The sequence below is a fragment of the Berghia stephanieae genome, chromosome 7 (genome assembly GCF_034508935.2).
Source record: "Berghia stephanieae isolate SIO BIC M18660-M18661 chromosome 7, UCSD_Bste_1.3, whole genome shotgun sequence".
Lineage (NCBI taxonomy): Eukaryota > Metazoa > Mollusca > Gastropoda > Nudibranchia > Aeolidiidae > Berghia > Berghia stephanieae.
The window spans coordinates 13,951,626-13,979,125 of record NC_088366.1 but is presented as its reverse complement, the minus strand read 5'-3'; the positions used below and the strand labels follow the sequence as shown (position 1 = coordinate 13,979,125).

Genomic DNA, 27,500 nt, shown 5'->3' with positions numbered 1-27,500 from the left:
TCAAATTAAGTATACTGATTATTGGAATATACGCCTGTTTCCAGTTTGAACCATTCTCCTTTGTCTTACTTATTTTTCGTGTGCTTTCAATTGCAAATCTATAAATAACAAAACTACCATCCCATTTTCTATCTCTTTACTGGCGCTGAAATGACCTCAATGAGTTGCAAGCGCGGTAAATCCCTTACAAAAACCATACTGTAATCTATAGTATTATTTCAGGGAGAACAGGGTGCTGAATATTGACTTTAAAGTCTGAATTATGAGGGGGTCCCCGATAGCTCATTTGGTAGAGCACTCGATTCACACGCAAAGGGACCGAGATCGATCCTGGGTGTGGTCAAGATTTTTTTTCTGACCCTATTGTCCAGCCAGCAGTGATTGGGTAGCTGGGCCTGTCAAATCTGGCGGAAAGTGCTTTGCGACAAACTAGCGTCCTTCCTATCCAGACCGTAACAAAGCAATTGCTAGTATCCGTTTTACGCTATAAAAACCGGGTTAAGCTCTGAATCAATGGCCTAATGGCACTGAGAGACATTGTATTTCAATTTATAATCCCCTTTGAGAAGAATGAATTGAGCTTTTCCAAATTTTCAGTCGTTTTAAAAAAGCAACAACTTTAATTTCTAGTTTGGAATCAGGAATAAGCCGGAAAAAAACCGGTTTCAAGACTATTGCGGAGCTGCCTATTTGAAATTTCAAAAATCCAAGGAAATAAAAAGAAAAATCTATTTTAACCCTCTCCTTACCAATACGCTTCAACAGTCGCAACGTCACTTAGTAACTGGCTCTAAACTATCGAAACAATGGTGGGCGCCCTTATGAAATATTTCTCTGACGAGCATAACAGCGTATCCAGAGGAAAAAAAACACATTATAAATCTGATCATGTTTTGACTTTTACACATTCTGATCACAAGACATATGAAAAGTTCTAGGCAACATGAAGAATAAAAAGTAACGATTTTCTAAGTTTAGAACCGAGATGGCCGCCGTTGCTGGGCGACGTGACATCAGACTATAGAATCCAATTATAGGAAAATCGTCACATTCGTTACGATACAACCAACAATTTTCTTTTTCAAATTTCTTTTGTACATCATAAAATTTAATGAAAATGAACAGTGTGTTGTAGATAGAACATGTTTTGCTAAAGAAATTATTTATCGCAAGAACTTTACTGCTGTTGTGTTTGAGTGATAAAAAATATATTTTTGTTTTAGTTGGATGTGACGTTTTGGGGAAAATCCTGAAAATGGCTGGTAAGGAGAGAGTTAAATAGCTTTAGAAATAAAATAATTTCTACGAATTTTTCGTAGACCTTGGCAGGTCTGCTATTGGTGTGCGGCTATGTGGTCTTGTGGTATGACACTCGCTTTCGGATCGGAAGGTCCTGGGTTCGAGCCTCGCTCGGCGCATAGTTGAGTCCTTGGAGAAGGCTCTTAACTCACATTCTCTCACCATACTCAGGTGTAAAATGAGTACCTGGCCGTTAAAAGCGTTGTCTCTGTCCCAAAAATTTGTAATATCTCTGGCAGGCGTCATGTCTCGTCCTACATGTTATGTGTTGCTGTTGGCCAGGGACCCATTGTAAAGCGCTTTGAGCACATTTAGTGGATTTTGGGCTATATAAAAGCTCAAGTTATTCTTTTTAATTGGTCAAATTTTCCGAGTATTTAAAAGAAAGAACTCATCACGCCGTAAATCATTATTAAGTCTTATGTGACTATGTACCTTTGTGATATGACACTCGCCTTCGGAGCGGAAGGTCTTGGGTTCGAGTCCCGCTGCTATGAGCGGCGCATAGTTGAGTCCTTGAAATAGGCTTTTTACTCACATTCTCTCACCGTACTCAGGTGTAAAATGAGTACTCAGGCATTTACAACGTTGTCTACTTCAGAAAAAAAAATTTGTTAACAGGCGTCATGTCTCATCTGTTGTGTCGTGTTGTTGTTGTTGACAAAGGACCCTTTGTAAAGCGCTTAAAGCACGTGTAGTGGACAGTTCGCTTTAAATTCTCAGAGTATGTCTTATGTTGTTTACGGAGATGGGCGGGGGGGAGGGGGGAGGGGGGAGAGGGGAAGATTAAAAACTTGAGTCTGTGTAAATTGGACGTGTTTACAATGTATAGGCAAATAACAACATCGTGGGAGACGGACTGAAAAGCAGTAAATCATAATTAAAAACAATAGAATATTTGATCACTTTGCTTCGATTGAATAAAAAAAAACCATGAAGACAAAAGCTTTTCATACATTCCAAACATAGCAACAATGACAAATGAAAAACAAAACAACTCGTTTCCACTACTACTGCTGTCATACTCCTAATTTTTAAAGAAATAATCAAACTTTTCATTTTGGTGATTAATCCGACGTGCACTTATCTGCAGGTCTGATAACCCAATTCTTTATGGTCTCATTGTTGTAATAGAAATATTTTAAAAATGACGCAAAATATTGTCCATTACAACAATGTTAAACTAGGCTCATAAGTAGGTTCGGATGTCAGACCTGTATATATGTACACATCGGATAAATCTCTTATTTCAAATATCGATATAATATAATGACTCAAATATCGATATATTATAATGACCCCTAACTAGTCAAAACGTCTTCAACCCGAGACTCCAGTTTAAGACTTTTTGACATCATTAGAATCGTTACAATCAATCGATATTTGAAGAAAAGTTTTCTGGCCAAAATGAATACGAACAAACTGTTTTAACAGAAAACAGATTTACTTTTCATAAAATTAGCCAGAATACTCTTCAACAGTCATGACGTCACTTCCCTCGTAATGACGCATGGTAACTTAGTAACTGGCTCTAAACTATCGGAACAATGGCGGACGCCCTTATGAAATATTTCTCCGACGAGCATAAAAGCGTATCCAGATGAAAAAAAAAACAAAACATTATAAATCTGATCATGTTTTGACTGTTACAAATTCTGATCACAAGATATATAAAAACTAGCCTGCATGAAGAATAAACAGATTTTCTTTGTTTAGAACCAAGATGACCGCCGTTGCGGGCGACGTGACATCAGACTATTGAATCCAATTGTGTTTCACTTACCTCAATGTGCACATATTTGCAGGTATAACAACAGGACGCATTTATGGGCTTGTTTTACGTTGTTGTAATGGCCGATATTTTGTGTTGGATTGAGAGTAGCAGTTTTCCCATTACAAAAATGAGCCCATAATACGTTGATTATCAGACCTGTAAATAAGAACACGCCATCTTACCTCAATGTCGATGAATTAGAAAGACCCTCAACTAGTCAGACTTGATCATTTATATAGCGCGAAATCCACTAGGGGGTGAAGTGGCCGAGTGGTTAAGGTATTATACTGTGACCCGGAAGGTCCCGGATTCGAGCCCCGCTTCAGGCGCTTTCGTTTTTTTTCCTTGAGCAAGATTATTACCCCCAATTTGCTCACTTGGACAAAATGGGTGATTCCTGTTGACATCAAGCATCTTGTTTGATGAATTATCTATAATCCTTCGTGGAATGTCTAGGCGACGATATCTTATGATGTCGTGGCGGGGGCATAATTAATAAAAAAAAAATTCATTAAACGTGCTAAAAGAGATTTTTACAAGGGGTCCCCAGTCAACAGCAACATGTAGGACGAGACATGAAGCCCGTTAGGCGATATTGCATTTTTTTCAGAGAAAGAGATCGCTGTTAACGGTCAGGTACTCATTTTACACTTGAGTACGGTGACGGAATGTAAGCCTCCGAAGACGAGTGTCATACCAGTATACCACATAGCCACACTAAAATCTATAATCCGAGACTTCTTTCAGAATTAGAGTTTTTAAAATTATTGACAATTGGGGAGATTGAGCTTTGAGATTTATAATTATATATATATAATATATATATATATATATATATATATATATATATATATATATATATATATATATATATATATATATATATATATTAGTACACAGCTCTATTTAGCTTTTTTAAAAAGTACATTACAATCTCACACAATATATTTGTTTTTCATCTGTCCACCGCTGATTCAGATCAACAGAACCTGGCGTTCCACAAAGGTGTCTCAGAGCGTGACAACGACGAGAGCTCTTGCATCAGCATCAAGGCAACTCCACCCCAGAACGGCTCCTCGCTTCCTTTCCACGAGATTTTCCTGGACACCCCGACAGAGGTAGAACACATCCTGGTCGTACAGGATACCTCCTTGGGTCCAGGCAATGGTAAACCATAAATAATAATTAGAGAGAGAAGCCAGATGAAAAAAGCCGTATGGCTGATTAGCTCAGTGGCTATAGATAGTATGCGCTTGGCTAAGAAGCGCATAACATTGCCATCCGGAAGTATAACGGACCTACACACAAAGCTGTGTGTAAACATGAACGTTTATAGTCAGGTTAATACAGTTTACTGAGAACAACTCACAAACGCGGATGGCAAAAACATTAACAAAGGCCTGAGTGACGTCATCTTCGAACTATCTATTGCGACTGCTCGTCGCCCCCCCCCCTCTCTCTCTCTCTCTCTCTCTCTCTCTCGCGCTCTCTCTCTCCTTCTCTCAGCCTAACGGAGGAGGGTGTTGTATCTATAGGAAGAAAAGTGTGATGTAAGAAAACAGGTTCCAATCTCATTGGAAGTGTAAAGTCACTCTTTCGGAGGACTGGATACATACCTTGTGTAATTGATCTTCTGGTTTCAGAGTGATGGGATCTTGTTTTCTAGGCTAAATATATGCTGGAGGTTGTCAATAAAAATCATCCATCCTCGCTTTTTTACGCCCCGTAATCCTAAGAATCTGCGTACACATCCTGCTACTAAAATTGTTATGCCACCTTATGATTCAATATGCAACCTATTCATTATTAATCCTCCAAAGGACTGGTTACATAACACTTCCAAAGAGTTTGGAACCGGAAAAGAAGGTGTGACAATTACAACTTCTCTGCCTTTTATTGGATCCCATGTTGGACTCTCTGACACTCTCTATTCTCTGGTTTCATTTGACCTTTTCCTATAGATAGTATGCGCTTGGCTAAGAAGCTCATAACATTGCAATCCGGAAGTATAACGGACCAACACACAAAACTATGTGTATCCATGAACGTTTATAGTCGGGTTAATACATATCAGGGAGCATTACTCATAAACGCGGATGGCAAAAAACAATAACAAAGACCTAAGTGACGTCATCTTCGAACTATCTATACCCTACATTATTTCTCATCATTATTGATATACGTGGCCGCCCCACACTTTTTCTAAACCATTAATTGTGACCTATCGTGTCAAAAAAAAAAATAAATAAAAAAAAAGCGAAAAAATACTAGAGATTTTATATAGCGCAATATCCACTAAGTGTGCTCAAGGCGCTTTACAAGGGTCACTGACTAACAGCAACACGTAACATGTACGACGATATCACAATTTTTTTTCGGACAGAGGCAACGCTGTTAACGCCCAGGTAATCATTTTACACATGAGTACAGTGAGAGAATGTGAGTAAAGAGACTTCTCCAAGGACTCAACTATGCGCCGAGCGAGGCTCGAACCCAGGACCTTCCGATCCGAAAGCGAGTGTCATACCGCAAGACCACTTAGCCGCACTGGTCTTTTGTCGGAATGACCCAGATCAAGACAGATGAGTATAGAGTCGAAGAACTGAGCAAGTGTGTACAAAAGGTGTCAGACAAAGCGAGAAAGAAAAATACAAGAAATAAAAAAAACCCTCCCAAAAAATCAATAGACCTCGACTGGGGATCGAACCTAAAGGCCTTCTGATTACAGGTCAGACGTGCTACCATTACACCACAGAGGCTCCCAATAGTCGGAACAATTTTAATATCTATATTCTTCACAAGGGTACGCGTTTTACGATGTGAACCCTCGCTTGCATCAAACAACACATACATTGTACACACGCTTGCATCAAACAACACATACATTGTACACACGCTTGCATCAAACAACACATACATTGTACACACGCTTGCATCAAACAACACATACATTGTACACACGCTTGCATCAAACAACACATACATTGTACACGAGAGGACAAGGACGAAGACATTTGAGTTGCTCCATTTTTGTTGTTGTTAAAATTTCAAATTAAGAAATTTAATTTCTGCCTGCTCCTTAATTTCTTAATTTAGTATAGATATATCGAAGTTGACGTCGCTTTGGTCATTGTTATTGTTTTTTTGCCATCCGCGTTTATGAGTAATGCTCACTGAACTGTATTTACCCGACTATAAACGTTTATGGATACACACAGTTTTGTGTGTTGGTCCGTTATACTTCCGAATGGCAATGTTATAAGCTTCTTAGCCAAGCGCATACTATCTATAGATATATCGAAGTTGACGTCGCTTTGGTCATTGTGATTGTTTTTTGCCATCTGCGTTTATGAGTAATTCTCACTGAATTGTATTATCCGGACTATAAAAGTTAAAGGCTACACAGAGTTTTGTGTGTTGGTCCGTTAAACTTCCGGATGGCAATGTTATGAACTTATTAGTCATGCGCATACTATCGAGAGAGTCGAAATGACGAATTCCAGAAACTTAAAGGTTTTTGAATTTGAAGAGACGAAACTAATTGGCCCAAAATAACTCATTTGTTTTAACTATGTGGTCTAGAGGTATGACTCTCGCCTTCCGACCGGAAGATCCAGGGTTTGAGACCCGATCTGCGCGACGTGTAATTGAATCCTTGGAAAAGGCTCTTTACTCACATTCTCTCATTGTACTCAAGTTTAAAATGAAAATGAGTACACGGCCGTTAATAGTGTTGTCTCTTTCCGAAAATAATTGTAATAATGCCTGAAAGGCGTCATGTCTCGTCCTACATGTTGAGTGTTGCTGTTGGCTATGGACCCATTGTAAAACGTTTGTGGATATTGCGCAACACAAATACTAATGTTTTTTTTTTCAAACCCAAAGATTATATTGTTCTTCAGAGCCATTAGACCCATAGAGCCGGAGTTTTCCACTGTTTCGATAGCGTGAAGCGGACAATGACAATTGCTTGCTACCCTTTGGATAGGACGCTAGCCTGTCGCAAATACTTTCGACCATATTTAGAGACCCAATCACTGCTGGGTGGACAGGGAAGTCAGAATTAAAAAAATTATCTGCTTTATCCGGGATCGATCTCGGGCCCTTTGCGTGTGAAGCACGTGCTCTACCAACTGAGCTATCTCTCTCTCTCTCTCTCTCTCTCTCTCTCTCTCTCTCTCTATATATATATATATATATATATATATATATATATATATATCCTATCCCAAATGTATGAGTTAATTAGGGAATGAGATTAGCGGAAGAGTAGCGTCCCTTGATTGGACGTCACCTTACAGAGAGAACGTCAAAATGGTTTTGCGCATGCGTCTCTCTCGTCCTCGCTTTCGGTGAAGTGTCTCATGCCGCTTTCACCGGAAGCGAGGACGAGAGACGCATGCGCACAACCAACATGACGTTCTCTCTCTAATAACTTTTCCGCCGGTGACACCCAATCAAGGGACGCTACTCTTCCGCAAATCTCATACCCTATAAGATTAATATTATAGTGATGGTGATTGATAATATTTGGACTAAAAACTAAATTAATTACAAAATACCATTGCATAGTTTTCCCCCCACATTTTTCTCTCTCTTCTCAGCTTCCTGTGTTCGAGTAGAGGTCATTTACAACAATATACCACAAACTTGTGGCTCAACGGTGTGCAAAGCAAATCGGGCTTTGTTTTCCTGTAATAGTGTTCCTGTCGCACAGGCCATCAGAGTGACTTTCCCCCAGTCTCCCGATGTGATCATCAAGCTGTGTGAAGTCAAGGCCTTTGGACGACTGTTTAAAGACGGTGAGAATAATATAATATTTGATGCCATGCGTTTGTGTAAAATATTCACACATCCGCCATCCGGTTATAACGGAATGTTTATAGTCTGATTTTAAGTAGAGGTCATTTACAACAATATACCACAAACTTGTGGCTCAACGGTGTGCAAAGAAAATCGGGCTCTGTTTTCCTGTACTAGTGCTACTGTCGCAGAAGCCATCAGAGTGACTTTCCTCCAGTCTCCCGATGTGATCATCAAGCTGTGTGAGGTCAAGGCCTTTGGACGACTGTTTAAAGACGGTGAGAATAATAATATAATATTTGATGCCATGCGTTTATGTAAAATAATCACAACACCCGCCATCCGACTATAACGGAATGTTTATGGTCTGAATGATGTAATTTAGTGGGAACTAACAACCAAAATGGCTGTCTAAAAACAATAACAAAGAACTGAGTGACGTCAATTTCGTTCCTTCTCTTCGATGAGGAGGCTTTCAATCACGCTAGGTCACACCGAGATAGAAAATGAGTTTTAAAAAAGAGCAAATAAAATTATCAACTAGATGTGCTCAAAGCGCTTTACAGGGGTCTGGAGCTAACACTAACACTTAACATCTAGGACGAGATATGACGCCTGTAAGGCGATTATTACAATGTTTTGTGCTTGGCTATGAGTTTCTGAAAGCGAGTGTCCAACACTGGGATTAATGAAAATGCTGCTGCTTGAAGCTCGAAGGAAAAAATAATGATAAGTATTGAATTGTAATTAACAGTAGATTTTTGATCAATCAAAACATGGACTTTATGACACACCTTCACACGTGCTCGGACAAACATAGTTGGTTGTTTATAAACAATAACATGAATGAAATCGACCTCTCTCTGATCATTGTTATTGTTTTTATACCGCCAAATGGGTGACTAGTTATCACATGATTTTCTCGATCATATTATATTATACGTTTTAGTTTACTCATAGATTTCTGTGATGGTTTTATTCATCAAGCGTTAGAACAGTGTGTATTTTATTTAGACACATACCATCGATAGTAAAACCTGTGTAGCTTGCTATGTTTACCAATCAATGCTATTGTTTACATTATGACGACTGTCCGAGAGGCGTGGTTACCTAAGTGTCTATTGAATCTTACAATTCAATACTTATCTTTATTTTAACACGGTGATTAGTAAAGCTCACACAATATCATTTCTAAGGCAGGGCCTGCTGATTTCTAAGGATGAACAAAACTCACAAACAACACAAGTCTTAGGAAATATCTTATCCCAACACTGAGATACTCGTCTTGTATTGATGGTACCCTTTTAGGTAAAATATTCACAACATCCACCAGACAGGTTAAACATAACAATACACAAAACTGTGTCTAAACTTTGACGTTTGACTGATATATATTTACTGCTAACTAATCACTAACAGACTGTCTAAAATAATAACAAAGAGCTGAGTGACGTCAACTTCGTTCCTTCTATAGTCTGATAGATATATTTTAATGAGAACTAATCACTAATGTGCGGCCCAAAAATGATGACAAAGAGCTGAATGACGTCAACTTCGTTTCTTCTATAATAAATATTGCTCAAGTCGCTGATCAAGGGACTGAAGCCGGCACCAAATACATTCACGCCAATACTTCGTGCACATATTTGCAGGTCTGATAGTCTAACGCAATTATGAGCCTGATTTGACATTGCTGTGACGGACAAAACTATTTTGCATAGCTATGAGGGTAGTCTAGTCTACTTCAATTACAACAATGAGCCCAAAACAATTTGGGTTACAAGACCTGTAAATAAGTACACGTCTACCAAATATGTATTTTTAATAAGGTGTGCATGTAGCATTGAATGAGACTTTCAATTTATTTTTTCTTTAATCAAATATAATGAATGCCATTGGACTTTTTTTTATCAATATAAAAGAAACAGATATGTTAAATGTCAACACTACGATATAAAACCAAACACTGTCAGCAAATTGATTGCCGAACGCCGGAAAAACTCATTTTTCAGATTTAGGCCCGAAAACTCGCCCTTCAAATATCGATCGATTTAAATGACCCTCATCTTAGCCAAAACTCTCAAACCTGGAACTTCGCAAAGTTTTTGTCAAGGGGTCTCAAGATTGAAAGTTTTTGTTAAGATAAGGGTAATTTTAATCGATCGAATTTTGAAGGACGAGTTTTCTGGCCAAATGTTTAAATACGAGTTTTTCAAGTGTACGGCCGAAAACTGATTAATACCGACCAATTGTTGTGAATACCTTGAAGTATTGGCACAGTCGTCACGCTAATCGTCCCAATTTCCTGTCAATTAATACCTCAATCATTTAAATCAATATTAACCCTTTACCAGCGAGAGAGAATATCTTTTAACCCTTTCCTTACCAATTGTCGAAAAAATGGTCACCTTCGTTATGATGCAATGAACACTTTTGTTTTTTAGATTTGATTTGTGAGGCTATGTGGTCTTGTGGTATGACACTCGCTTTCGGATCGGAAGGTCCTGGGTTCGAGTCTCGCTCGGCGCATTGTTGAGTCCTTGGAGAAGGCTCTTTACTCACATTCTCGCACCGTACTCAGGTGTAAAATGAGTACCTGGCCGTTAGCAGCGTTGTCTCTGTCCGAAAAAAGTGTAATATCGCCTAACAGGCGTCATGTCCCGTCCTAAATGTTAAATGTTGCTGTTGGCCAGGGACCTCTAGTAAAGCGCTTTGAGCGCGTTTAGTTGATATTGCGCTATATAAAAGCTCAATTATTATTATTTATATTTGTACATCACAAAAGAGGAAGAAAAAACATCTTTGCTGTGATTATTAGAATTCAATGAAGTTATAAAAAACCTTTTTTTTGCTGCTTAAAAATTATGTACAGATACATTGTATGTTCTTATTGCTTCTGAAAAAAGGAAGTCATTGAGATCCAATGAGCCTCATTGCGCACATGGGGCCGGAATCAATCCCGGTTTCTATAGATTGAAACCTAAAAAGACATTTAAAAAAAAGGAAACAAAACAAATGAAAATTTAAAGACTCTAAACAAAGTAACCCCCCTCCCCACCCAAAAAAAAAGAAAAAGAAAGAGTTATTACATTCTTTTCAATGATTTGGTTTTAAACTTGAACATTCCTATTAAACCACAGACTTAAACGATAGAAACAAAAAGGAAAGAAAGATATTGATATTTTGAAATCGATTTGAAATCGATAAACGAGATCAGTAGGATGAAATGAATTTTTTGTAATCCTGTAAATTTTACTTTATACCCATCCCTCCCTCCCTCTGCAAATTTCTGACGTATTCATTTGGAAACGTGCGCGCGTGAATATATATAATCGATCTCGTCCTTTGGTTAAGATTAACAATGATTATCATCTATAGTTAGTTAATTAAACATTAATCATGTAAATATATAATAAACTTCAATACTTATATTATAGCTGGTATTCATGCAAAAGTTTTCATGTGACGTATGAAGTTACGAGTTAAAGCCAAAACTAATCTAATTTTTTTAATAGTAGTGTGAATGAATTACACATTAAACGAGAATAAGGGTCAGAAATGACAATGGGATTGTGAACGTAATGGTTTAAGTACAACCACGTTTACACTATAATGGGATTAGTAAACAAGCCTATTTCAAGGACAATAGGTGTTCTGAAGTAATCTATTTCGCGATCTAAGCAGTACCAAATCTGCGTAAAAGGTGATAACGAAACAATCTCGACTGCATCCGGATCGATCTCGGTCCCTTTGCGTGTGAAGCGAGCGCTCTAACAACTGAGTTATCGGGCACCCCCCCCCCCCTCCCGCTATAGTTAGTTAACTTTAAACACCATTACCATCACAATGATAAATATAGTAATAACACTTCAAAATACTTTTACTTTTATAGTCTGGCATCATCTTTCATTTTCAATAAGTTTTCATGACTTAGAGACGCTCATGAAGTTCTGAAATTGAAGCCAAAATTTCGTAATTCTAATTTTTTTTTCGTAATAGTAGGTGTGAATGCAAATTTACAACATTCAAACCGCAGAATAAGTGGTCCAGAAAGTTGACAATAGGGGATGTGGAACGGTAATGGTTTGGGGTGGAAGTGACAGGTACTCACGTTACACCTGAGTACGATGAGAGAATGTGAGTAAAAAGCCTTTTTCCAAGGACTCAACTACGCGTCGTTCATAGAGAGGACTCGAATCCTGGATCTTCCGATCTGAAGGCGAGTGTCATACCAAATATGCGCATATTAAAAGGTCTGATAACCGAACACAATTATGGGCTTGATTTATCATTGTTGTAATGGACATCATTTTGCATTGGTCTGAGAGTATTTCCTTTATAACGTTCATAACGATTTGAGTTATTTAACCTGCAAATAATTACACGTCGGTCATACCAAAAGACTTACTTACTTACTTAGGCCCTTCACTCCGGCTGGAGTATAGGCCATCGACGAATCCCCTCCACCTTGTCCGGCTTTGTGCCATCTTCTCAGCTTCTCTCCATGTTAAGCCTTCAGTTTTTATTTAGGTCATCCATCAATGCCCTTCTCCGGCTATTTCTAGACCGCCCTCTCTTCCTCGTTCCCTGTGGGTTCCATGTAAAAGCCTGCCTGGTTTGTTGCAGGCCTTCCCAGGATGTGGCCAAGCAATACGCTTCAACAGTCGTGACGTCACTTCCCTCGTAATGACGCATGGTAACTGGCTTTAAACTATCGGAACAACGGCGGACGCCCTTATGAAATATTTCTCCGACGAGCATAAAAGCGTATCCAGAGGGGAAAAAACATAAATCTGATCATGTTTTGACTTTTACACATTCTGATCACATGACATATGAAAAGTTCAAGCCGGCATGAAGAATAAAAAGTACCCATTTTCTTTGTTTAGAACCACGATGGCCGCCGTTGCTGGGCGACGTGACATCAGACTATTGAATCCAATTTCGATCTCCTCCTCTTAATTTCTACTTCTATTTCTTCTTGGCCTGTCATTTTCCATAGATCTGCATTTCTAATTTTGTCATGCAATTTAATTTTTCAAAAGACTAATGTTCAAAAGGTTTGTAATCAAAATGAGTTAGAAGTTAGATACATCTTGTGAGAGTATGATGGCAAAACATGTTTTAACAGACACTTAGATAACCACGCCTCTCCGACAGTCGTTATACTGTAAACAATGGCAGTGATTGGTTGATATAGCAAGCGACACAGGATTTACTATCGATGGTATGTGTCCGAGTAAAATACCCACTGTTCTACCGCTTGATCCATAGAACCAAAACAGAAAACTGTAAATTCAAACGTTTATAGATAGAATGCGCTTGGCCAAGGAGTTCACAACATTGCCATCCGGAAGTATAACGGACCAACACACAAACTCTGTGTAACCATGAACGTTTATAGTCAAGTTGATACAGTTTAGTGAGAACAACTCACAAACGCGGATGGCAAAAACAATAACAAAGGCCTGAGTGACGTCATCTTCGAACTATCTATAGTATGATCAAGAAAATCGTGTGATAACTGGTTACCATTATCATGCTGGTTACCCATTTGACGGTATAAAAACAATAACAATGATCATAGAGGGGTCGATTTCATTCATCCAAGTTATTATTTATAAACAACCAACAATGTTTGTCCGAGCATGTGTGTGAAGGCGTGCCATAAATTCAATGTTTTAATTGGTCAAAAATCTACTGGTTGATTGACTCAATTCTTTTTCAATCCACATAGAGTTGGAATGCAAGAGGCAGAAGTATGGGATCGACTACAAAGGGAGATTGAATGTTGCCTACGACGGTCGTTCGTGCCTGCCATGGGCAGACCTAGACCCGGGCATATTCGACGTAAAGGTTCACGGATTTCCCAAGAACAATGTGAATGATTCCAAGAACTACTGCAGGTCGGTGTGATTTTTTTTGTCTATTTCATGCTATGGGTTAAAGTAAAATACTCACCATTTCTACCTTTCAGAAAAAATCTTTACATTACAAAAAACTATGTGTAACTTTTAGCGTTCATAGTTTGATTGAGACAATTTAATGAGAACTAAAAACCTATCTAAAACCAATGTAAAAGAAAAAGTAGGAGAAATAGTAGTAGTGGTGGTAGTAGTAGTAGTCTAGTAGTAGTAGTAGTAGTAGTAGTAGTAGTAGTAGTAGTAGTAGTAGTAGTAGTAGTTGTAGTAGTAGTAGTAGTAGTAGTAGTAGTAGTGGTAGTAGTAGTCGTCGTCGTAGTAGTAGTAACAGTAGTGGTAGTCCAGTAGTAGTTCTAGTAATAGTAGTAGTAGTAGTAGTAGTAGTAGTAGTAGTAGTAGTAGTAGTAGTAGTAGTAGTGGTAGTAGTAGTCGTCGTCGTCGTAGTAGTAACAGTAGTGGTAGTCCAGTAGTAGTTCTAGTAATAGTAGTAGTAGTAGTAGTAGTAGTAGTAGTAGTAGTAGTAGTAGTAGTAGTAGTAGTGGTAGTAGTAGTAACAGTAGTGGTAGTCTAGTAGTAGTACTAGTAGTAGTAGTAGTAGTAGTAGTAGTAGTAGTAGTAGTAGTAGTAGTAGTAGTAGTAATAGTCGTCGTCGTCGTAGTAGTAACAGTAGTGGTAGTCTAGTAGTAGTACTAGTAATAGTAGTAGTAGTAGTAGTAGTGGTAGTAGTAGTAGTAGTAGTAGTAGTAGTAGTAGTCGTAGTAGTAGTAGTAGTTGTAGTAGTAGTAGTAGTAGTAGTAGTAGTAGTAGTAGTAGTAGTAGTAGTAGTAGTAGTAGTAGTGGAAGTTGTAGTAGCAGTAGTAGTAGTAGTAGTAGTAGTAGTAGTAGTAGTAGTAGTAGTTGAAGTAGTAGTTGTTGTTCTTGTAGTAGTGGATGTAGTAGTAGAAGATCAATATTTTCATCATTTAACTCAATAAATACATAACAAAAAAATTGCAGTTTTCTTTTACTGGTGAAAATGCGGCTGAACAGGATTTTAAAGTCACTTCATAATCTATTTCACAGAAATCCAACAAAAAATGGGTGGTCCATTTACGATGCGCCCTCTTGTTATGTCCAGGATGGAAAATCTCTCAAACTGTTGACATGTACGATCCCGTTGTGTGGTGAGTTGGTCAAACTTTACGAAATTCTAAACGGCTAGAAGTTGTTGACTGTCAAAAGTAGGCAATGTCCAACAATCAATATAACTGCTTCAAAAAAGATGGAAATACTTAATAAGGAATGTTTCGGGCTCAAAACCCTTCTCCAGCCATTGGCAACACAAACCCTACTTCAGCCATTGGCAACACAAACCCTACTTCAGCTATTGGCAACACAAACCCTACTTCAGCCATTGGCAACACAAACCCTACTTCGGCCATTGGCAACACAAACCCTTCTCCAGCCATTGGCAACACAAACCCTTCTCCAGCCATTGGCAACACAAACCCTACTTCAGCCATTGGCAACACAAACCCTTCTCCAGCCATTGGCAACACAAACCCTTCTCCAGCCATTGGCAACACAAACCCTACTTCAGCCATTGGCAACACAAACCCTACTTCAGCTATTGGCAACACAAACCCTTCTCCAGCGATTGGCAACACAAACCTTACTTCGGCCATTGGCAACACAGTAAAAACCAGAATTCATATAATAGTTTCCAAAAAAAAAATAATCTAAACAATGAGAATTTCGAGCTCAAAAGAAGCTTTCTTTATCAGCCAATAGCAAAAAGTTAAATCGTTGACAGTTGACAGATGAATCAAGATTTTAGAGTGTTTTGTTATTGCTGAAGAATGGTTTTGAGCTCGGAACGTTCCGTGTTTAGTAAATGTTAGTAGATGTTGTATTCATTTTTGTACATCACTTTTAATAATGGACTATTTTTTTCTTTTCCTGAACATATTTTTAAAGTTTTCTACCTCGTTCAAAGTGATACTAAGCTGCTAGAAGCCTGGACTATAAAACAAAGTAATGGAGATAACAGCTTTTAAAAAAGAACAAAATACCAACCACGGAACGTTTTGAGCTCAAAACCCTTTTCAACTAGTAACAAAAACAATTAAAATATAAATGCGTCATGAGAAGTATCAACTTTTCCCACACTTTTTGACACGTTAAAAAGCTATAACTATAACGACTAGATGTAATTTTGATGCTAGATCATCAGATTATTATTTTCTTCCCCCCCCCCCTCATTTTTTAACACAGAATAAACCGATGAAAGCCAATCTTTTCCATAGGTTTTTTTTTCTTTTAAATAATTTAGTATTGGAGTGTGTTTTTGGGCGGACGACACAAAAGGCACCTATTGGCACAGCCTCAATTATATATACGATATATATATATATATATATATATATATATATATATATATATATATATATAATTATTCATTATAATATTCATTATGATATTGTTCTTTTAACCTCCAGAGACTACATGCCGTCAAACAATGCTTGGTACTGATTACAAAGGTGACACGCGAGAGACGTCACAAGGCGAGACGTGTGCTAAGTGGGTTAATGCCGAGATGCCAATGAATTACTTTAGGAGGGACTCGATTTATCCCGATGGAAGTAAGTCAAAGTTATCCTTTGGAGCGATGTAACCGGAGTTTATCCCGGGTTGCGTTGCGTTAAACGGACAGTGACAAATATTCTTTTTTATTGTAAAGCGCTTTGAGTACGTTTAATGAATTCTGCGCTATATAGGGCTCTAGTTTTGTTCTTTTGGGGGATTTTTTTTTTGGGGAGGGGGGTGGGGGTTTGGATGTGACTTAAGCATATGACAAAGTACTTTCCTCCACATTAAAATGACATAACTACTCAATCACTGCTGGGTTGACAGAGTAAACTGTGTGCAAAACCCCTCTTTGGCGATTAGCTATATTATATCCCAGCTATCCTCCAAACGAGAAAGTTATAAGATGGTGGATTGGTTTGTTTGGGTCTTTAATAATAATAATAATAATAATAATAATAATAATAATAATAATAATAATAATAATAATAATAATAATAATAATAATAATAATAATAATAATAATAATAATAATAATAATGACAATGATAATAATAATAATAATAATGATATAATAATAATAATAATAATAATAATAATAATAATAATAATATAATAATAATAATAATAATAATAATAATAATAATAATAATAATAATAATAATAATATATTTGATATCGATCATAATAATAATAATAATAATAATAATAATAATAATGATAATAATAATAATAATGATAATAATAATAATAATAGTAGTAGTAGTAATAATAGTAATAATAGTAATAATAAAAGAAATAATAATAATAATAATAATAATAATAATAATAATAATAATAATAATAATAATAATAATAATAATAATAATAATAATAATAATGATGAAGATGATAACGATTATAATAATAATAATAATAATAATAATAATAATAATAATAATAATAATAATAATAATAATAATAATAAAAATATATAAGACCCATCACCACAAATGTTTCACAATGCTACAATCGCATATTGGGTAAATATAAAAAAGAATAATAAAGCAAAAGATATATGACCCTAGTACACTCAAAGAAGGAGCAAAAGTAAGAAAGTGAGACAAGAAAAACATCGCCGCCTCTGAATTATGAAATTAATCGTACAAATATTTTTTAATTTTTTATTTTTATTTATTTTTTTTTCTAAGGTCAATATACCTATACCTGTTTATTGTCGTATTTAAAAGACGGAGATAATTCTAAATTGGCAAAGCAACGACAAAGTTTGGGTGTCTCCCATTCCTGAGGTTAAAAAAAAAACAAAAAACAAAACAAAACAAAAAAAACAACAAAAAATAATAATAATAATAATGATAATAATGATAATGATAATAATTATTATAATAATAATAATAATAATAATAATAATAATAATAATAATAATAATAATAATAATAATAATAATAATAATAATAATAATAATAATAATAATAATAATATAAAATACTTTATTGCACCCCAAAAAGGATTTTTTTTGTACAGACGTGTTATAATTTACACAATAAGCTAAAAATACAATGGAAATAGGATGTAAATATAAAAAAGGAGCAGCTCCATAATCAGAGCCGCGCTTTATAATATGAATAATTTCAACACTGTAAGATAGTCAAAATTGTCACTATAAATTGAAAATTGAAAAGATTGCAAAATAAATAAATAAATCAATAAATTAATATTTACATTATTTGAAAGTAAAAATGCGAAAAAATTACACAAAATGATTATTGCTTGTTGTTATAAAGCCTAATACTGGACGGCAGAAAATATTTTAGAGACGCCATGCCTTCAAACTCGGCTTGGCAGCAGCTTCTAATGTTGCTCACACTACTATGTTATGACGATCGACGCAATCTACAAATTCTTTACCGCACCCGAGCACCGTCGAAAACCCGCCCGGAAGCTTCGTCACAACACACCGTTCAACGAGATGCTCTACGATTTGGGATTCGTTCCCACAGCGGGTACATGTCGGACAGGTGGAAAGTCCCCATTGATGAAGCGATTGGCCGATTGGATACGAATGTGGCACACTAGCAGGGGCGTGGCTATATTGGTTGATTTGGTGCCTGGCACCGCATCCTTCTTTTAAAAATGGATTACAGCATTGACAAATTAATTAATTAAAACTGAGAAATGAACATACCACCTCTTAATTATTTGATTAAGTCTTTTCTTTATTTTTTTTTCTCCTATTTTTTTGTATTTACAAATATAGCATGTTTTAAGTCATTTTCTTCTGATTCTGGCACCACCCTATACTGTCAGCATGCCACGCCACTGACTAGAAATATCACAAGGCGAAAAGTGTCCCATGCCGACATGCCAATTAATTACTTTTTGACGTACTCTATTCATCCCGATAGGGAGTAAGTCAAAACTAGTCCTCCAACCCCATAAGGAGCCGGAATGTATTTTGGTTTCTGTAGCGGTAAACGAATAGCGCAACTGCCTTCCTGCAACCCTTTGGATAGGACGTCAGTCCGTCGCACATTACTTTCCACCAGATACTATAACAGATTCAGTTGTATTTGCCGAGTGGACAAGGGGTCAGATTGATTGAACCGGGTTCGATACCGGTCCTTTTGCTTGTGAGGCATGAACTCTACCACTGATATATTGAGACCATCTACATGATTTGTGACTACTCGTCTCAAAACGGCATTATGTCGGGATGGAGCAGATACTAAAAAGTCAAATTATAGTTAAACTGGTCAAAAATATGAAACGTTGGTATTTAGCACAGTAAAATATGATATTCCTTCTCCTCTATAAAGCATATAAACTCAACTTAAGCAGGATATTTCTGGCTATAAATTCCATTTTCAGCATTTTAATCATCCCAACTTAATACCGTTTTGAGACGAGGGGTCACATTTTCCTTGTGCTCGAGTCAAAATGACCCATACAGTAAAAGTGTTCACAGTTTTAGAGATATCCAACATCACAATATGTTATTTTTTTCAGTTTGACCTAATCGGTATTTTTACAACTTTTATAATCAAAGCACCGTGTTAAATTTATTAAGAAATATTCAATCAAAAAAAAATAAAATAAAATATTCAATCATTAGACAGCAACAAATCATGTGATCGATGATGACTCGGTTGGACGAAAAGCAGAATATTGATCGTTCCCATGGGACCACCATAGTAGATCTAGGTAAAATAAGACAGTTTGAACTTTTATCAAGCGCAATGTCCTCTAAATGTGCTCAAAACGCTTTGCAAGGTGTCCAAAGCCAACAACACCAATTAATAACCAGGACGAGACTCGACACATGTAAAAGCGATATCAATTTTTTTTTGGACACAGATAATGAATGTAAAATCAATCTGTCTTGCCCACTTATGTTTTTTTTTCTTTCTTTTCATTTTTGTTCGTTTGTTGTTTTTCTTTATTTTAACCTCATGAGAGATTTCCAACGTGTGATGTCGTTTTGCCAGTTTATTTTAATCTTCTTCTTACATATCCATACACTCTAAACATAGGCATAGGGATATTGACCTTAAAGTCATTGACAAAAAGAAATAAATAAAAAAATAAATTAAAAATAAAGCTAAGTAAAAAATAAATAAATAAATAAATAGATAGATAAATAAATAAAAGAGATAAGATAATTTAAGACAAATATTTGAAGAAGTAAATATGAATAAATAGTTATCAATAAAACATAAAATAAATATGTGATTGCATGTAAAAATCATAAACAAGTAAATACAAAACAAAATAACTAACTAAATAAATAAATAAGTAAATATGAGGAAAGTTGAAATATTCTATCAGAAAATTTTTCCAAAATATGTTTTTCACAAATTGTAACCCTTTGAATTGCGAGCTATTTATATTTTGCTTCCAATGCATGATTCCCCCCCAATGCGTCTAAAAAAAAAGTAAATAAATACTAGATATCTACTTTCCAATCGCAACTTTCGTCTGAATAGAACTTTTGTCCCCATTTAATTAGGAAATATTTGTGTAGAGAAATTATGTCAATCATATTCAGGCCTCCATCGTTACACATAGACTCTATCTAGTCTTTCTTTTGACTTTCTCAAAAGCTCTCCTACTTGAAGCTTTCGTTGTCACAGAAATTTAAAGAATAATCTATTTAGACGTCTATGTCTTCTAATGCAATCAACGGGATTGAAATACTTTGCATGATATAGAAAAATTTAGAAATACCAAAGGATTTGATTATATTTATTTTTTCCTATCAGAGAAAGGTTTCTTTTCCCCATAATTTTAGCATTTTCTTTATGCTTTCAATTTTATGAATCCAATTTGTTAAAGTTATTGGCCTCCACTTCCCCAAATCTTCTCTATCGATAAATTTATTTTTCTGAATTTACGTTATCATCCCCCTTTTATGACAGTAACTAAGCATATTTGTTCTAAGTAACAAATGCAGTTCTAATCTCACCCCCCCCCCAAAAAAAAAAAACAACTTTGTAAAATTATACTGGAATTCCGTCTGGCTTTGGGGAAGATCCATTTTTCATTTTTTCCATAGCATTCCTAATTTCATCTAACGTAATAAATATGTCACATGTAAAGTTATGTAAATGTGTAAATGTGCGGCTATGTGGTCTGGTGGTATGATACTCGCTTTCAGATCGGAATGTCCTGGGTTCGAGCCTCGCTCGGCGCATAGTTGAGTCCTTGGAGAAGGCTCTTTACTCACATTCTCTCACCGTACTCAGGTGTAAAATGAGTACCTGACCGTTAACAGCGTTGTCTCTGTCCCAAAAATTGTAATATCGCCTGACAGGCGTCATGTCTCGTCCTACATGTTATGTGTTGATGCTGGTCAGGGACCCCTTGTAAAGCGCTTTGAGCACGTTTAGTGGATATTGCGCTATATAAAAGCTCAAGTTTTAGTTTAGTTTAAATGTTGCTGCTCGAAGCTCGGAGAAATAAAAAAACAATGTGAAATTGAATGTAAGCTTCAATTTCATATACGAAAACAGATAAAATGGACGTTTCAGCGTTCCCCTTTATCAACAAAAAAGGATGAATGAAACACTACAGACGAATGAGATAATGTGGTGGTGGCGTTGTTAAGATGAATAATAAAAAAAACAATGAATGGGCAGGAAATAGTATGCTCCTTTGTAAGGAAGCACGAATTAAAATAGAATACTAGATATTTATATTTTAATCTGTCACTGAATTCTTTCTCTTCATTTTTTATTTTAGGTAGGGAATTGATATTTTGTACATACTCGTCACTCAACATTTCTATTGTTTCGTCTTCTTTCAACTCGGTATAAAACAGTAAAGTTGGTGCCCCAAACGTAAACAAAGGTCGAGAAGCACATGGCAAATCACATGTTCCTGTCTTGACAGCTCACGTTCCAATGTAAATAATAGAAAGAAATAACCTTTAAAATTTGGCTGTTAGGTGGCAAAAGAAACACATATTCATAAATACTCGATCATGCATCAAATAATGTCTAGATATGGATATTTTATGGAACAAAAGGTAAAATTTATCAAAAGTTACGTCTATCTATTTTTAGACCAGAGCAAATTATTGCGCTGGTATGAACAAAACGAGAATTATTCGGAGCCTGATTTTCATAATAATTTAGTCTTATATTATTATTTCTGCAACTGTTAGATTTTATGTAAACATATTTTCAATACTGAAAGTGTATTGCCTACAACTCAAACTACAAAATTGGGAGACCTATATTGTGCGTAAATTATTCCGGTCCCTAACGGAAATCACTAGCAACTTGTTATTGTTTACGTTTGGGGCACCAACTTTACTGTTCTATAAAGTTCTGAATAATATTTGCCCGTGATTACTAGGATTTCCTGTTCATTTGTAACATAATCATTTTTCAATTATTAAATTGTATTGTTCATAGCCCTGGTCTTTTCTAACGATAAAAAGAATCGATTACATTTCTCTCCCTCATCTATCCACTCGATTCCGCTCTTACTCCTGCACCCATTGTTTCTTCAATTCTACTTCTTTTTTTTTCAGTTCCATTATTTGTGATAAAATATCAGTGTCATTAGGATAATATACTAATTGTTCTAGTTTATTAAGGGCTCTTATTTCTTCATCGTAAGGATCTAATTTCCTACGACGTTGATATTTGCAGTAGTCTTGAGTGATTTCCTTGATCTCTACTTTAACACATTCACATTTTTTGTTTCATTAATGTTATATATTTTAAGTCACTCAATATTGATACATTCACTAAAAATAATGAGGGTCCTATTTTGAAGGATATGAATTGAAATTTTGATATAACTGCTCTATTATCTTTAATTTCTGCTTCTTGTAAACAAAAATAAAAGGTATAAGCATGTCATTTGTAAAGCTATTATCAAAACGTCTGACGATCAAGGGAGACCATCTACTCCATTACATTGTTTTTCTTTTTTGTGTGTGTTTTTTCTCCTTGTATCTGCCAAGGCTAATCTATTAATAAAATCATTAAAATTGTCAACATTTTCTTTATCATGTGGGTTGCCAGATATTATGTCTAGCTTATTATTTACCACAGTGTTATTAAAGTCCCCGAAACAAATCATTGGTGAATCTAGATTTAACTCAGATTTTGATATTAAAATCTTTCCTAAATGAGAAAAGAAATATTTTTTTCCCTGTGTAATACATGGAGCGTAAATATTAGCTATTAAAATACCTCTATCTTTGTTATTGTATGTATTTAATTTTATCAATAATATTCTGGAGTCTTTGTACAACGTATTAATTTCTACTCTGTCGTTTAATTGTTTTGAAATCCGAAATAATTGCCCTTTACTTTTGGTTGTCCCGGAGATAAGATAATTTCCCCGCCCCATTCTTTTTCAACTAAATTTGAATCCTCCTCCAATAAATATGTTTCCTGAAATCCTGCTAGAGTCTATATCTATTTTATTTTGCCATGCTTTGATATTCTTGAATAGTGCATTTCTTTTTTTTTTCTTGTTTCTTAACCCACAAACAATTAGTGAAAGGATACTTTAAAATTTTAAACCCCAATCTGATAAAACTACTAAAACTGTTTGGATTCATTTTAATTGAAGTATTTTCTTTGAATTAGCAATATTTTATATGTTAAAATTATTACTGCTACTACAATCCCTGTCACCATCGTTTTTATTCCAAAGACAACATCACCAATTAACATATAGGACGAGAATGACACATGCCTTTACGATGTCAATTTTTTTTGACACAATTTAGATTTAATCTATCTCGCCACTAACGTGACATTCGTCTGTAGTGTTTCATTCATCCTGTTTTGTTGATAAACGGGAAACCTGAAACGTCCATTTTATATTTTTTCGTATATTAAATTGAAGCTTACATTCAATTTCACATTGTTATTTATTTCGTAAAATATTCACAACATCAAACCCAGATGAAACATACCGACATACAAAGTCTTTGTGCAAATTTGGTCGTTTATAGAAGGAACGAAGTTGACGTCACACAGCTCTTTGCTATTATTTTCAGACTGCCTGTCGGTGATTAGATCTCACTAATTTATATCAATCGGACTATAAACGTTACAGGTTACACACAGTTTTGTGTGTTGGTGCATTTAATCTGGATGGCGGGTGTTATGAGTATTTTGCTTAAACGCATAGCATGAATATCTGATCGATATAAATTGGTGAGAACTAATCACCCACCAGACGGTCTAAAAACAATGACAAAGAGCTGAGTGACGTTAAATTCTTTCCATCTATAATATATAAAGCAATTAGTACAAAAATTATCCAAACTCAACAAATCTCATGATGGATTAATCATATAAAAGAAATTATAATAAAAAAACAAAAAAAACAAACAAACAAAAAAACAACACCAAAAAAAAACAACAAAAAACAACAACAAAACAACAACAACAACAACCCCCTCCCCATCCCCGAAACAAAAACCCCAACACATTTCATCGACATGGTCTCGCTGTTTCATTTAATTTCAGGGTCTTCTCAAAATAACTGCCGCAATCCGATTCGTTCTCAAGACAGACCCTGGTGTTTCCTAGAGAGTCCATCACCCGGCAGGTTCTACGACTACTGCAGCATCCCGATGTGTCGTAAGATATATATAAGCCCATCATCATCGTCATCATCATCATCATCATCATCATCATCATCATCATCATCATCATCATCATCATCATCATCGTCATCATCATCGTCGTCGTCATCATTGCCATCATCATCACAATCATCATCATTGTCGTCATCATCATCATAATCATCTTCATCATCATCATCATCATCATCATCATCATCATCATCATCATCATCATCATCATCATCATCATCATCATCTTCATTATCATCGTCATCATCGTTATCATCATCATAATCATCATCATCATCATCATCATCATCATCATCATCATCATCATCATCATCATGGCCACCATCACCACCACCACAAAGTGATCTGGGGGGGAGGTGACTTGCTCAAGGCCGCATGCATAGCGCGGCGGGTGATCGCGAACTCAGTATCTTTCGGATATGAAGCAAAGACCGTACCTCTGAGCCGTGATGCACCTCGATCAAAAAAAAAGTAGTCCTTCATAGCTATTAAGCTCGTGGAGCCGGAAATTATCCCTGTTTCAATAACGTAAAACGGACAATAGCAATTGCTTGCTACCTTTTGGATAGGACACTAGTCTGTCGCAAAGTACTTTCCGCCAGGTCTAACAGACTCAGCTACCCAGCTACAGCTGGATAGACAAGGGCGGTGGTGGTGGTGGTTGTATGTGTGTGTGTGTGTGGGTGTGTGTGTGTGTGTGTGTGTGCAGGGGGGGGGACCGAAATTAAAATCTCGGCTTCACCTGGGATCGATCTCGTTTCCATTGCGTGTGAAGCGAGTGCTCTACCAACTGAATCATCGGTTTTTCTATTATTTCCCCAGCAACTTCATCGACCGTAAAATATATAGACGTATATATGTTGAAGACTCGTCACAAAGAGTATTTAAAGGAACTCAGTGGTAATATACACGAGTGTTTCAGACACAACTCTGGTGGCAGAAAGATTCCAACTTCGGATGTTCTCGCAGAGATTACAGATGTATGCGCCAAAAAGTTTGGTAAGTGGAGATGTAAACTAGTGGATTACTCTCTCTCACTCTCTCACTATCTCTCTCTATCTCCCCCCCCCTCTCTCTCTCTTTCTCTCTCTCTCTCTCTCTCTCTCTCTCTCTCTTTATCTATCTATCTATCTATCTATCTATCTATCTATCTATCTATCTATCTAAATATAGGTATTAAGGTGAAACTAATCTGTTAGGCCTGTTAAAAGTCTCATGTCTCATGTAGTTCCATATCTGAAGCAGACGTCGGAGGTCATCTTCCGCCAAGCTGATCTATCTCTTGCCAATTCTATTAAAGCAGCGCCACCTTTCTCAGCTTCATCTGTCCAAGTTCTTATCCCTTTCAAATACGTTATTCTTTGTCTTCCTCTTATTCTTTTTCCATTCATCTTTCCAGTCAAGGCGAGTACTTCCAAACCAGGGTGGCGGATAATGTGTCCTAAAAATTCCATTTGGCGTTTGATGATTTTTGTTATCAGTGATCTTTTTCTGTTTGCCATTTCTAAAATTTCTTCATTTTTTTTCCTTTCCACCCATGACACCCTCATCATTCTTCTGTAAAACCACATTTCCACTGCCTCCAGTCTTTTAACCATGGTCTTGTTTATGGTCCAGCTCTCACAACCATATAGCAGCACAGACAGTACATAGCAATCCAGGACTTTGATTTTTGTTTTCATACTAATATTCCTGTTTTTCATAATTGTATGCAGCTGGTTGAATGCATTCTTCGCCATACCTATTCTTTTCTTTATTTCACAATCTGATTTTCCATTGGATGTTACATTGAAGCCTAAATATTTGAAACATTCAACTTGTTGTATTGTTTGTCCTCTGCTTGTTATTACACAGGCTGGTGGGTTATTATTTTTAGATACCGTCATACATTCTGTTTTAGATATATTCAGTTCCAGTCCCATATTTTCACTACTCCTGACTACAACATCCAGTAATTCTTGTAGTTCATGTTCAGATTCTGCCAGTAGAACCGTATCATCTGCATACCTCAGATTTGTTACATTCTTTCCTCCAATACACACCCCCTTCTTATGTTCGATATCTCTTAATATCATTTCACTATAGAGGTTGAATAAATCTGGAGACAAAACACACCCCTGCCTAACTCCTCTTCTAATAGGTGTAAAACTGCTTAGCTCGTTGTCAACACGCATTGCTGCTTCTTGTTCCCAGTACAAATTCCGTAATATTCTTAAATCTTTACCATCAATGTCCAAGGATGATAGAATTTTGAATAGTTTTTCGTGTTGTACTTTATCAAAGGCTTTTGAATAGTCGATGAAACACATATACAGATCTTTATTTACTTCAATACATCTTTCCATCAGCATTGATAATGTGAATATTCCATTTCTGGTACCCTTGTCCTCAACAAAACCAAATTGCATCTCCCCAATTTCAGGTCGTATTTTATTTCTTATTCTTAGTAAAATTATCTTCAAAAGAATTTTTGTGAGGTGGCTCATTAGGCTAATTGTTAAAAGTAATGAACAAAAATAAGGATAACAGATTAAAAAAAAATAACAAAATACAAAGCACGCAACGTTTTGAGTTCAAATCCTTTCCTCAGCAAATAACAATTGGACATATTTATATCGTCGGCACATAGTGCTCAGGTGTAAAATGAGTACCTGTCTGTTATCAGCGTTGTTCTGTCGAGAAAAAAAAAATAATATCGCCTAACAGGCGTCATGTCTCTTTCTACATGTTATGTGTTGCTGTTGGACAGGGACTCCTTGTAAAGCGCTTTGAGCACGTTTAGTGGATATTGCCCTTTATAAAAGCTCAAGTTGTTGTTTAAAATCATTATTGAGCTTTTGCTACATAATTCAGTCCCTTGATTGGTGACAATATAATAGTTAAGGGACGGGAACACATGGGGCTGTCATCTAAGCGTGAATTGGGAACAAAAGTGTGAGATCAAAAAATGGTTCCAATCTGATTGGAAGTGTAAAACCACCCTTCCGGAGGACTGGATACAGACCTTGTGTTA

The 27,500-nt window shown here is 36.1% G+C and overlaps 1 protein-coding gene across 1 annotated transcript in view; it reads left to right on the top strand.

Annotated features, from left to right (window-relative positions):
- LOC144976739 (uncharacterized) overlaps positions 1-27,500 on the top strand; it is a 79,140-nt gene that overhangs the window by 43,150 nt on the left and 8,490 nt on the right. The window contains exons 13-19 of the mRNA XM_078921112.1: positions 4,052-4,240; positions 7,678-7,875; positions 13,614-13,782; positions 14,860-14,960; positions 16,275-16,418; positions 24,360-24,473; positions 25,310-25,486. Of these exons, the coding sequence (XP_078777238.1) occupies positions 4,052-4,240; positions 7,678-7,875; positions 13,614-13,782; positions 14,860-14,960; positions 16,275-16,418; positions 24,360-24,473; positions 25,310-25,486 (1,092 nt within the window). The remainder of the gene's footprint in view (positions 1-4,051; positions 4,241-7,677; positions 7,876-13,613; positions 13,783-14,859; positions 14,961-16,274; positions 16,419-24,359; positions 24,474-25,309; positions 25,487-27,500) is intronic.